The 12,306-nt window shown below is 54.7% G+C and overlaps 2 protein-coding genes across 6 annotated transcripts in view; one reads left to right on the forward strand and one right to left on the reverse strand.

Annotated features, from left to right (window-relative positions):
• The first annotated feature begins 37 nt into the window (after positions 1-37).
• TRAFD1 (TRAF-type zinc finger domain containing 1) lies at positions 38-8,829 on the forward strand. 2 transcript variants are annotated; one of them, XM_040081210.2, is made up of 11 exons: positions 39-397; positions 2,189-2,324; positions 2,397-2,450; positions 3,507-3,762; positions 5,124-5,387; positions 5,700-5,773; positions 5,925-6,131; positions 6,988-7,114; positions 7,337-7,634; positions 8,041-8,113; positions 8,232-8,827. In XM_040081210.2, exons 1-11 carry the CDS (start codon positions 348-350, stop codon positions 8,271-8,273), a joined length of 1,581 nt encoding a protein of 526 aa, XP_039937144.1. In that variant the 5' UTR covers positions 39-347; the 3' UTR covers positions 8,274-8,827. The 2 variants fall into 2 exon arrangements, with proteins under 2 accessions (XP_039937143.1, XP_039937144.1); XM_040081209.2 differs by having other exon boundaries at positions 38-397; positions 2,189-2,450; positions 8,232-8,829.
• A 557-nt stretch (positions 8,830-9,386) lies between these two features.
• The window catches only part of HECTD4 (HECT domain E3 ubiquitin protein ligase 4), a 65,065-nt gene continuing 62,145 nt past the window's right edge, over positions 9,387-12,306 (reverse strand). For all 4 annotated transcript variants that reach the window (XM_040080428.2, XM_040080426.2, XM_040080427.2 and 1 more), the window contains exon 76: positions 9,387-11,959. In XM_040080428.2, the coding sequence (XP_039936362.1) occupies positions 11,823-11,959 (137 nt within the window). In that variant the 3' untranslated portion in view covers positions 9,387-11,822. The remainder of the gene's footprint in view (positions 11,960-12,306) is intronic.

The raw sequence follows: 12,306 nt of genomic DNA on the forward strand, positions 1-12,306 counted from the left end.
CGGGCAACGCCGAGCGGGCCGGCGGGGCGGGGCCGCCGCGGGCAGCGGGACACACCGGGACACACCGGGACACACCGGGACCCGCCGGGACCCGCCGCGGCACCGGCACCGGCACCGACCTGGCCTGACCCCGCCCGACCCGATTCGGGCCGGGCCGCCAGAGATCGGCACCGGGGGCACCGGCACCTTCAACGGGCCCTCACCCGGCACCCCCGAGCGATCCCCGCAGGGCCGCGGTTTCGCTTTCGCCGCTCCCTCCCCGCGCTGTCCCCGCCGGGCGAAGGCGGCAGCGGCCGGGCCCGAGGCGCGGGGCTGTGAGGGGAGCGGGACCGGCACCGCACGGAGCCATGGCCATCGCCGCCGTGCCCGCGGCCGAGTCCCGGCTCTGCGGCAACTGGTGAGGCCGGGTCGGGGTCGGTGAGGGCCGGGCCGGGCCGGGTCGGTGAGGGCCGGGGTCGGTGAGAGCCGGACCGGGGTCGGTGAGAGCCAGGCCGGGCCGGGTCGGTGAGGGCCGGGGTCGGTGAGAGCCAGGCCGGGCCGGGTCGGTGAGGGCCGGGGTCGGTGAGAGCCAGGCCGGGCCGGGTCGGTGAGGGCCGGGGTCGGTGAGAGCCAGGCCGGGCCGGGTCGGTGAGAGCCAGGCCGGGCCGGGTCGGTGAGAGCCGGACCGGGGTCGGTGAGAGCCAGGCCGGGCCGGGTCGGTGAGGGCCGGGGTCGGTGAGAGCCGGGCCGGGCCGGGTCGGTGAGAGCCAGGCCGGGCCGGGGTCGGTGAGGGCCAGGCCGGTCCGGGTCGGTGAGAGCCAGGCCGGGCCGGGTCGGTGAGGGCCAGGCCGGTCCGGGTCGGTGAGAGCCAGGCCGGGCCGGGTCGGTGAGGGCCAGGCCGGTCCGGGTCGGTGAGGGTTGGACTCGGTGTGGGTTGGACTCGGTGTGGGCCAGGCCGAGCCGACCCCGCCGTTACATCGGGGTACAGCTCCTTGGAGCGCTGTAAAATACCGGAGGAAGACCGTACGGCCTTTCTGTAATCGTCTGTGCGTCGGATTTCCCTTCTGACTTAGCAGGGGGCTGAATAGAAACCAAAACGTTCGGATCAGAATGCGGGCTCGGTTTTCAGTGAGATCCGCACGAAGTACGCGGCTCCCAGTTTTTCTTCGGCAGTTCCGTGGCTCGGGAGCAGAAGTATAAAAATAGGATCGGTAGGCAGTGTTGTTGTGGAAGTTTTTCTCTTTGATTACGCCTCTCTGCAGAGCCCCAGCGTTGGTAATCCAGTGGCTGGTAAGGAGTCACATCACGAGTTGTCTCTTGAACGCAAGCAGCTAAAGAAATTAACTTTTTCTGTAGCTGTTTTTCCCCAAGAGACGTCAGAATCCAGACCGTTTCTTGCAACATCAGCCTGGTTTGTTTGGTCTGCGCAGTTCAGTCGCTGCTGTTGGACTCTGTGGCTTTGCCAGGCTTTTGGCTGCCTGGCATCTGGCAGGGGGGATAGCTGAACAGCTGTGGTTTTAGCAGACAAAAGGTTATAAAATTAATTTAGGTGTTTTCAAGGTGGATTTCTTGGAAAGGGGATGATCCGTGTAGAAATGATGCTGCCTGTTTGAGGCAGGAGTAAGGACTGAGCTCCAGGTGCCTCAGTTCCTTTTGTGTTTGGTTTCAAGACAGAAAATGAGCGTCGTAGAAATGAGGTGAGCTGGGGAATTTTGGGGTGCAGAGTAGTGTTGTTACTGCTGGGGCTCTGAGCAGCCTGGTCTGTGCAAGGTGTCCCTGTGAGCTTTAAGGTCCCTTCCAGCCCAAACCGTTCATGGTTCCATTATCCTGGAACAAGATCTGCCAGGTATAAAAACCAGGGTTTGACTGCTTTCCAAAACACTGTTTGACCTCTCAGAGCCAAGTTACTTTCAGGAAGAAACTTCTGTCTTCTCAGACTAATTTATTAACTTGAACCCTGGCGATAACTTGTAACCAGATAACCACCTGGATTTTATCTTAATGCAATGTGGCTTTTGCATGTTAAATACATTAATATCCACCTGTTCTGGAACCTTGAGGCCTGGCTGGGCCTTCCTCTACTCACTTTGAAACAGGAATTCATTGAAATCTTTCCTAGCTTTTTTTTTTTTTTTTTTTTGCTGTGAACAACTGCTTGGATTTGTTGTAAGTGTCTTTCTGCTCAGTAACCTCAGCGACTTTCTCCCAGCAAAAAGGATATTCCTGCAGTCAATTTCATCATCCATGAAATCCACTGTAGAAGAAATATTGAAATATGCCCCTACTGCAGCGACACCATCCCAAAGTCTGAGATGAAGAACCACATTGAGTCTGAACACGTGCAGGTGAGAGACATCTCTGCTCTGAAAGCTGCTCGTGTCTGTGCTGATTCATCTCATGAGCTCTCTTTGCTGCAGGTCACCTGCAAGTGTAGGATGAAGATGGAAAACAGCCTCCTGAAGGATCACGAGGTTGGTGGGTTTTATGTTATGGAGCCCTTGGGGGATGCTCTGGTGTTTCCGTGATCCCAGAGCTTTTCTGCCAGGCAGCACCAGGATCCCAGCCTGGGCCTCGTGCATCCTTTATTGAGTGATGCTTCCTAAATTCACCCTCTGGGAGAAGGGACTGGAAATTGCCTTAAAGTCCTGGAGCCACTCAGGGCTTCATATCAAAGGGGGATCTGTGATAATTGGTTATTTTTTGTCCTTGCCAGTTAAAAAATAGCTATTTAAAATATAACTGACTTGACTTTTTTCCCTTCCTTTGCTGTTTCATGTCTCTGCTGGAGTGACTTTTAATAACTCAATCTGTCCAAACAGACTTTAAAAATAGCCTGTAAAATAAACTAAAATAGGCCAGAGTGGGATTTTCTGAGTTCTCAATCCAGTTGGCTGCTGTCACAGACAATCTTGTTATAAATGTCATCTCTTCCCTTCGTGTGGGCTCCTTTAGAGACAGCTCTGGAGCTGCCACCTCAGCCTGCTGATTGCTGAGGAAAAAAGGATTTTCTTTGGAAATCTGTCCAGTTCTGAACCCCGGGAGTAGCTAATCCTGCCTGCGCGTGCGTGGTGCTCTGGGACCGTAGAGCAGATGATGGTGTGTCATTAGTGCAGATATCACGTCCTTCGTCTGTTTTTAACCCCTTTGGAAGGGCACCTCACCTGTTGCTCGGTGTGGGGTGAAGAATGTGTCCAAGCAGTTGTTGGTGAGCAGTAAAGGAGGTGTCAGTCTGTTCCCTAAAAACCGGTGTGGGCTTTAGCTGTGCTCATGAAAACACAGCTGGATTTTGGGTCGTATCTAAAACCCAGAAAGCTCCACGTGACCCCGGCAGATTTAAAATCACGTGCTGAGCGTCTGAAGAGCTTCAGCTGCCGAGTTTGTGCCTCCAGCACGCCGTTGTCGCGTTCCCGCGTTGCAGCTCATCCCAGGTTGTTCCTCTGGACGTGGCTGAGGACACAGCAGAGAGCTCCGCAGCCGAGAAGGCTCGGCGCTCCGGGTGGGAGGAGTAATCCCGTGTGTTTTCCCAGGCGTCCTCGTGCCCGCTGCGCCCCGTGCTGTGCCAGTTCTGCGACATCCAGCTGGCCTTCAACAAGCTCCCGGAGCACGAGCTCTACTGCGGGGCCAGGACCGAGCCCTGCGGGCGCTGCGGCCGCAACGTCCTGCTCAGGGAGCTCAAGGAGCACCCCCGGGTGTGTGGCAGGGAGGAGAAGGCAGCCAAGGGGAGCAGGAGAGCGCCAGCATTCGGGAACGAGCGCGGAGGCGAGAGGAACCGACAGGGAGCAGGTACCGGGGATGGGCTTGGGGAGAGTCGGGGGAGGAAAAGGAGATTTAGAGCAGCTGTGGGACACAACTGCAGGGGCAGAACCTGAGGGACAGAACCCCTAAAGGACACAACTGCAGGGGCAGAACCTGAGGGACAGAACCCCTAAAGGACACAACTGCACGGGCAGAACCTGAGGGACAGAACCCTTGGGGACACAACTGCAGGGACTGAACCTGAGGGACAGAACCCTTAAAGGACACAACTGCAGGGACTGAACCTGAGGGACAGAACCCCTAAAGGACACAACTGCAGGGGCAGAACCTGAGGGACAGAACCCCTAAAGGACACAACTGCAGGGGCAGAACCTGAGGGACAGAACCCCTAAAGGACACAACTGCAGGGGCAGAACCTGAGGGACAGAACCCCTAAAGGACACAACTGCAGGGACAGAACCTGAGGGACAGAACCCCTAAAGGACACAACTGCAGGGACTGAACCTGAGGGACAGAACCCTTGAGGGACACAACTGCAGGGACAGAACCTGAGGGACAGAACCCTTAAAGGACACAACTGCAGGGACAGAACCTGAGGGACAGAACCCTTGAGGGACACAACTCCAGGGACAGAATCCTGAAGGGACACAACTGCAGGGATAGATTCCTTATGGGACACAATCCTTCAGGGACACAACCCTAGGGACAAAACCCTTATGGGACAGAACCCTTATGGGACACAACTGCAGGGACAAAACCCTTAAAGAAAGAATCCTTAAGGGACACAACTCTAGGGACAAAACCCTTATGGGACAGAACCCTTATGGGACAGAACCCTTATGGGACACAACTGCAGGGACAAAACCCTTAAAGAAAGAATCTTAAGGGAGAGAACCCCAAAGGACAAGAACCTTAAGGGCATTCACGGGAACAGCACAAAGAAATCAAAAGTGAGAAAAAGTGGACGAAGGAAGAAGAACTGGCTGCTCCTTTGGTAGCTGGTTCAGGTGTGAGGTTTTGTGATTCCTTTCTGTGAAAATAAAGGGTAGTGAACGCTCCAGAGGCCCCAGGTGGGAATGTTTACCCGTGGGATGAGGTGTAAACCAGGAGTGCTGAGGTGCCTGGGATAAAAGCCCAGTTGCTTCCCTTTTTTTTTTTTTTTTTTTTGTCTCAAAGTACCTGGCTTAAAAATGAAACTGTACTTGTTTGCTCCCTGTAATTTGGGCCATGATTTTTCTCCATCCTCCTGGGTTTGGTAGAGGAGCCCTTGGCTTTGAGATGCTGAACTCCAGCAGAGGCCACGTGTGAAACCCTGGGGCTGAGTCCAGAGGGAGCTGCTGGTGTTAGGTTTGATGTTCTCCCAAATTTACAATCTTTGTCTTTTGAAGGGGATGAACTAGAGAGACCTGAAATCCTTCATTCCCAACTTCCTGAAGACTGGAACGCTGACCTGGACTATGTGTTGGCTCTCAGCCTGCAGACTGAGAATAATGCTCACCATGATACTGCAGCTGACATTCCCGGGGATTTCTGGGAATACGACTACACCAAAGAGCCTGGACAATCCTCCCACCTTGGTGGGATGGACCTGTCCAACATCTTGTCCTGTGACTCTCCAGGGTCCTTTGGCACATCAAACCACAGCAAAACAGGTATAAACACCGTGGTGGGTGGGAAAAGGAAAATACGGAATGTTAAAGATTACCTAGGTATTTTATAAAAGGTCAAAATCAGTCATTTTGAGACTCCTAAAGCAAAGCAGCAAGTGAAGAAATAAAAGCTTATTAAAAGTAGCGTGTCTCTGACCTTGGTGTGTGGTGGGAGCCCAGGTGGGGAGCAAGGTTCTTATGGAAATAAAAATGGTGGGAAGGAGGATGTGGGGGGTGCAGCTTTGTTCTGAGGGGAGCAGTGGCAGCGGAGGGTTTTACCAGGTCACAGAGGAGCAATCCTCCCTTCTCTTGCAGACAAGGAGGTGATCATGTTGCCCTGCGAGTTCTGTGAGGAGCTGTGTCCTGCTGAAGATCTGATCCTTCACCAGGTTTGGGATTTCCCTGGGGTTTGCAGTGAAGACTGTTCCGTGGGTGACGTTGGGGGAACTCTGGCATTTGGGTCTTTGCCAAGGAAGGTTGTTCTCAGTGCCCACCTGGCTCATCAGGAGAGGTGATTTTTCCCTGTTGTTTGTGTCACAGACAGGGTGTAACCCAGCAAGTGCCTTTGCCTCGTTCAGTAAGAGAAGTTATTCTCCACATCCATGGGAATACGGTGTTGGAGCTGGGGGCTCCAACAGCCACAGGACCGTTCCCTCATCCCAAGCTGTCCAGGCAGAAGGAGACACCATGATTCCATGTGAATTCTGTGGCATCCAGCTGGAAGAGGAGATTCTCTTTCATCACCAGGTACTGACCGGGATCTGTTGGGTCACATCCCATTGTTCAAGGATGGGCCCAGTCCCAGGGGCTCTTCTGGGACATTTCAGGAATCCAGGGAGCTGTCCCTGGCTCAGATCTTCCCACACAAAGCTCTGGTTGTGCCACACTGAGGCTGCTCCAGAAAAGTCCTGCATTAATGTGAAAGCTCTTGTAATGAAACGAAACAAAAGGGCCTGAAGTTGCACAATCAGAATGTTTGAGTCACAGGGAAAGGGAAGCTGAGCCCTGGGTGAGTCAGCTGAGGGGAGAGAGGAGCACAAGGGTAAAACTGGGTGGGAGGGGAAGTAGAGAAGGGACTGCGGCCCAGGGAGTGGGGTGCCCAGGGAAGAGTCCTGGATTCTGCTGCTGTTACAGATGAGGTGGGAGAACGCTGAGCTCACCCATTCTCTGTGTCATGGTTCATTCACGTTCTTGGTCCCAACAAACTGCTGAAGCTGGACTTGGGGTGGTGGTTCTGGGCCTCTCCTCTCCTGGGGGACAGCAAATTCCGTGTTCTGGGAATGAGATCCAATAAAACTTCAGAGCCTATGGGAATCCCAGAATGGTTTGGGTTGGAAGGGATTTGAAGCCCATCCCACCCCACACTCTGCCATGGGACCTCTACACCTTCCAGCAGCCCAGGTTGCTCCAAGCCCAGTCCAGCCTGACAGGGAGATGGAACTGGATGAGCTTTGAGATCTCTTTCCACCTAAACCATTCTGGGATTCCACAATAACAATTCCCTCCTCACCTTAACGTCCCCAAGCGCTGCTGCCCCGCAGCGTTTGCCCAGTTTTCCTCCTGAGCGAGCCTCACCTGACCAGCCCCGTGTGTTCTGCTGCAGCACCACTGTGACCTGCGCCCTGCCAGCCCCACAGGTGACATTCCAGCTCGGGAGCTGCCGGCTCCTGCGCCCCGCGGGGACAGACGGGAATCGCCGGAGCCGGCTCGGCGGCGGATCCGGCACCAAGGTGCGGGCAGAGCACAGCCTGAGCTCGCCTGTGCTTGCACTGAGGAGATGCTGTCACTGAGGAGATGTTCTGTCTCAGAAATCTTCCATCCTGTGCTCTTGGTCTGGGTGTAGGGGGGGAGGATTAAATCACTGCACCCATGTCCTTGGGGATCCCGGGATGGGCGCTGGGCTCGTTCCCGATGCCGCCGCTCCTGTTACGCTGCACGTCCTGTCCCCGCAGGAGATGTTTCTCCTTGGCACACGGAAGGCTTCGGGAAGCTGGGGCTGTGCCCTGCTGCAGGGACCAGGCTGAGGACGGAGGTGGCCAAGGCTGGGGACGCGGCGTTGTCCCCTCCAGGGAGAGCGGGTGACGCTCCGGCCGCCCGGGCAAAGCCTGGGAAGGGCAGCGGCAGGGAGGGGACACCGAGGGACAGAGGTGACGCTGCAGCTGCCACAGCAGCCCGGGCAAGACCTGCTCAGCACTTCCAGGCAGAAACCTTCACTTCCAGCTCCTCCAGGGCTTCTCCAGCCCAGCCAAGGTAATGCCTTTGCCTTCTGGTCCGTTCTGCTTGTTACGGTGCAAATCTGGATCCCCTTGGCGCTGCCTGTGGCTGAAAGGGCTTTCAAAGGCTTTCAACATTCACCCAGTTGAATTTGGCTGGTGCTTATCTTAGTTTCAAACCACAAATTTAGGTTTTTACCTCAAAATAGAAGAGACCCACAGGTCACTGGGATAAAATGAGGACAAGGGCTCATTACCTGTCCTTGGGAGTGCTCTGCTCTCAGCTGGGCTCTGAACAGGAGCTGGTTCTGCTGCCGAATCACCGGGGCCAGGGTCAGAGGAGGCACAGGGGCCTCTCCCTGTCTCGCTGCTGCGCTGTCCTGCGTGTATCCAGCACGGGTGGCTTTGCCTCCTCTGAAGGTGTCCTTGTCCCTGTCCCGCAGCTCCAGCGCCGCGGGAGGAAGGAGCCCGGGGCTGTCGGACGGGCGCAGCGGCCTCCGGCGCCGGAGCTCCAAGGTGAGGCTGCAGGGGGGCAGCTCCCGATGGCTTTGCCAGGACAAGGAGCTGCTTTGTACCTTTGTCCCTTATTAAGTCACATTCCAAAACAGCGTTTTTCCTTTCCCCCTCCCCTAAGGCGAAAGCACAGAGCCCAGCAGCCGGACACCCGGAGGAGTGAGCCAGCGCCTGTGGGAAACACGGCCCTGTGCCCAGGCTCTGCTTGGCAAATCCTGACACTCAGCTTCAATTTTTAGGCAGTGACCGTTTTCTAAATCTCTATTTTTAAATCCGTTGAGAGCAAAGTTCATGTTTTTATGTCTCTGATGGCCTCGAGCACCCCTCCCAAGGCATCACATTGAGTCTCAGCTGGGGCCCCGGCTGAGCTGTGTGTCCTGCCCTGGAGCACAGCCGGGGACACCAACAGGGAGCACTCGATGCTCTGGCCCCGTCCCACACGGAGCAGGCTTGGGGCTCCAGGGCTTCTCAGTGCTGCATTTCCAAGTTTAAAGCTTCTTAAGTTCCTTGGAATAAAATTTCTCTGATGCTGTCCCAAACCGTTGTGCGGTGCCGTCTGTCCCCCGTGGCGACGCGGGAGCACAGGATCCATTCCCGCCGTTATTCCCTGCCCTGGGTTCTGTTGCTGCTGGAATCCCCGGGACTTTGGGAAGGGGAGCAGATCCTGGATCACAGCCCTGAGCAGCAGGCTAACGAAGGAGGTGCAGCAGGTGGCACAGGCAGGGCTAAGGAGCCACCCCTGGGGCAGGTGCCAGCTCCATCCCATGGGAACGGGCAGAGCCCAACGCCGGCTGGAGGGAACTTCCTCCCAAAATAAAGACATTTTACAGATGTTCCCACCAAATGTGTTTATTTAGACAAGAAAAGAAGAATAAAAGTATTTAAAAACGGGGGCACAGCAAACCTCTGTTCTTCCCCTTCCTGGGGAGAAGGGCTATGGGAAGATCAAGGAATGGGAGCTGGTCCCTGAGGTTTGGGATGGATAACGGGGTGCCGTGGGTCAGGAATCGTTAAGTATGACAAATAATTAATGACCGAGGTGGCAGAGCCTGTGCTGTGCCTCAGGCACAAGGAAAATCCCAGAGGAACAACCTCAGCACTGGCCGTGCTTCCCTTTGGTACAAAATCCTCACGTTTTGTTCCAAGCACACACAAAGAGCCCAAAAAGCGGGATTTCACCAGAGAAGCTGCAGCTCCCTGTCTCCCCCTTCTCCTGTGCCTCAGGCAGCTCCAGCAGCAGATCCCGTTCCCAAAGAAGGACACGAACACCTCCAGGGATGTTAAGAATCTCCTTTATGCAGGTGTACACTCGATGGCCAAGAGCACTTACAGGTTAATGCCGTGTATGGAACCGAGATGGACGCACACCAAGCTAGAACTAATACCCAGCTCCAGAGTTTTTCCATTGTTTAGTATAATTTTACATTCTGAATGAATATATATTAAAAAAAATAATAATCACAAACCGATCTTTGCTTCGACAAACAAGCCTAGTACAGACAATGTCAAGTTCATTTAAAGCACGAGGAATTAAGGATGATTAGAAAAGCTTTAATTAAAAGGCCATTTGAGCCACAGCTGAGGTGCTGCAGCACTTCCTTCCCAGGAGCATGGAATTTAAAAAAAAGAAGGAAAAAAAAAAAAAAAAGCCAAAAATCTCCCACAATTCCTCTTGTGGGGCTCATCCCGTTCTCCAGAACAAACCGAAGCCGATGGAAGTTGGTTACCGGTGCGACATTTGTCCTGTAGAAGAAGCTTCATTTACACCCCCAGGTGCAAACGGCGGCGACGAGAAGTTCGTTATTTGTAATCATAAATAATTAACTGTAATAAATACGGATCAAGTAACGTTCCAGCACACGCCCGGGGCCGGGTGCAGGTGCGCTCCACTCGGACGCGCTTCCCGAAGGAGCGCGCGCACAGCAGCAGCAGCTTCGTACTCGGGGCTGGAGCCTTGGGAACCGCTGGCACACGAGGGATGGCCCCTCGGCATTTCGGGACCGGAGCCCAGAGAGAGCCCAGCCCGGGGCCACGGCTCCGCCACGGGATGCAGCCGGCGCTCCCTGCCCGGGAACGCGAGTCCCGACGGGAACGAGCCGGCTCCAAGCCGCCCCTTCGGCTTCGCTTTCCCTCGTCAGCTCCAGGTGTTCCCGCTCGCTCCGAGCGGTTTCTGAGCTACATAAACGCTTCTACCAGGAAATGGACGAGATTCAAGAGTAAATACTCTTCCTACACGTGGATCTGTTCCCTGGACAGGGCAAGATGCATTGGGAGGGTAACAGCTTCCTAACCACGGGCTTGGGAGACTCCGGATGCCGACGACCACCTACGACTGCTGCACACGCATTCCCACTCCCACTCGCTCGCGGAAGAACAAGGACACCCATCCCCAACTCACACCGCCTCTCCCGCATCCCACGCGCTCAGCGTTCCCACTATTCACAATAATGTACAATAAATACATCTGGGATTCCCGGGAGCCACGGGACACCGAGCTGAAGGTTCACAGTCACCTCAGCCAGAGGCTCCCGACGGGTTCCGGGATGGTCTCGTCCTCAGAACTCAGGATCCGAGGGATCAGCAAAGCTGGAGAGTCCCAGAAATCCTGGTGAGGGATGAGACGCCCGTGGAGGGGCCGCTCTGAAGCACCCGGCACGTTCCAGAGAACGGCAGTGAAACGTGGAGCTGTTCCTGCTCCGGTCGGCTCCCAGCTTTCCACACAAACAGGAGCTTTATCTTCCCAGCGGGTGGCTTCGTCCTCCTGCCGGGTGTCAGAGGTCTTTAGGATAATTTGCTCTTGGATCAAAGGTTTTTGAGTACAAAAGCGAGTTCCAGGTGTTTGAGCACCCCCTGGTTGTTCTGAGAGCTCGCTGGGAAATGGGAGGAAGTCCTGGATTTTCGGGATGGACTGTGGTATCTCACACCCTTTGGAGAGAAGCTCTTTTGTTCTGCTCATATTTTAATTACAATAAATTATTTTGTTGCTAGGCAAAGCAGACATTCAAGAACATCTAGGGCAGGAACCCAATGGAATCATGGCCCTTTCACTGTTCTCTTGGAAATTTTCCCCAAAGTGTTGAGCTGAATCCCCCAGTTCCCTGTGGCAGCCCCCGTGTGCTTGCTCAGAGTTTTAAAAAACTTCAATGAAAAGTGGTGGAAAAGGTGGAAAAGCAGTTTGGCAGCAAAGTTCCTGCTTCAAACCTCAAGCAAGTGCCACAAATCCTGCCTGTGCTCTGCTCCTGCCCACGCAGTGATTCCCTCCCCGCACCCAAACTTGGCATTTTTGTACTCAAAAACCTCTCGGGGGAGAGCGATCCATGAGCCGTCCCCTCCGAGGGCTCCCGGCCTCGGAACGCCCTCCCTGCCAGCGGCGTTTGCACGGGGCAGACCACTGTGGATTACAAAATTAGAAATGTACAGGTGGAAAGGTTTTGGTTTTTTTTCCTCCCCCGCCCCCCAAATTAAATTATACACAAACTGGTCTTTACTAAACTATCCTACAAATATTCCACAAACAAGGCAGCAAAAGAACCAGTCCACCACAAAGTCTACGAATACAAAATGGAAGTCTTCTGGGAATTACCGTAACAGGAACCAAGGTTCAGGAAATAAATTAACCCCCAGCTCGTCCCATGGGAGGCGCTGGATGGGAACTGAAGGGGTTCCAGTGGGCAGAGTCACGGAGTCACCTCCAGGCGTTCCCTGCTCGTGCTCAGCCGCTGAGCGGATCCTCCCGGTAGTGGATGGCGTAGCGGAGCTTTTCCAGCATGATGTCCAGCGAGGAATACTGCGGGAGCTTGATCATGAACATGCACGTCTCCACTCGGATGTACCGGGAATCCGGGGAACCTGCCAGAGCCACCGGGACACGTTAAAACCCAACCCAAGCCGATGCTTCCCTCCCTGAGGGGACCCGAAATCCAGTCCCTGCCTGTCGTGCGTGTTCGGAATCGTAAATGTTTCTGCGCTTCTCCAGCAGGCCTCGTGCCGGTATTTTTCCAGTAGTTTAGTAATTACAAAAGCATTTCTGACAAGCAGCGAAGTCACTCTGCATCTCTACAGGCCAAAGTTTTAATCGTGGAATCCCGGAACAGTTTGGGTCGGAAGGGATCTTAAAGCTCATCCAGTTCCACTCTCCCACCACGGGCAGAACTTGAACTGGATGCAGTTCAAGTTTTGTGTCAGATTTTATTTTT

This window comes from Hirundo rustica, chromosome 17 (genome assembly GCF_015227805.2).
Source record: "Hirundo rustica isolate bHirRus1 chromosome 17, bHirRus1.pri.v3, whole genome shotgun sequence".
In the NCBI taxonomy this organism is placed as follows: domain Eukaryota; kingdom Metazoa; phylum Chordata; class Aves; order Passeriformes; family Hirundinidae; genus Hirundo; species Hirundo rustica.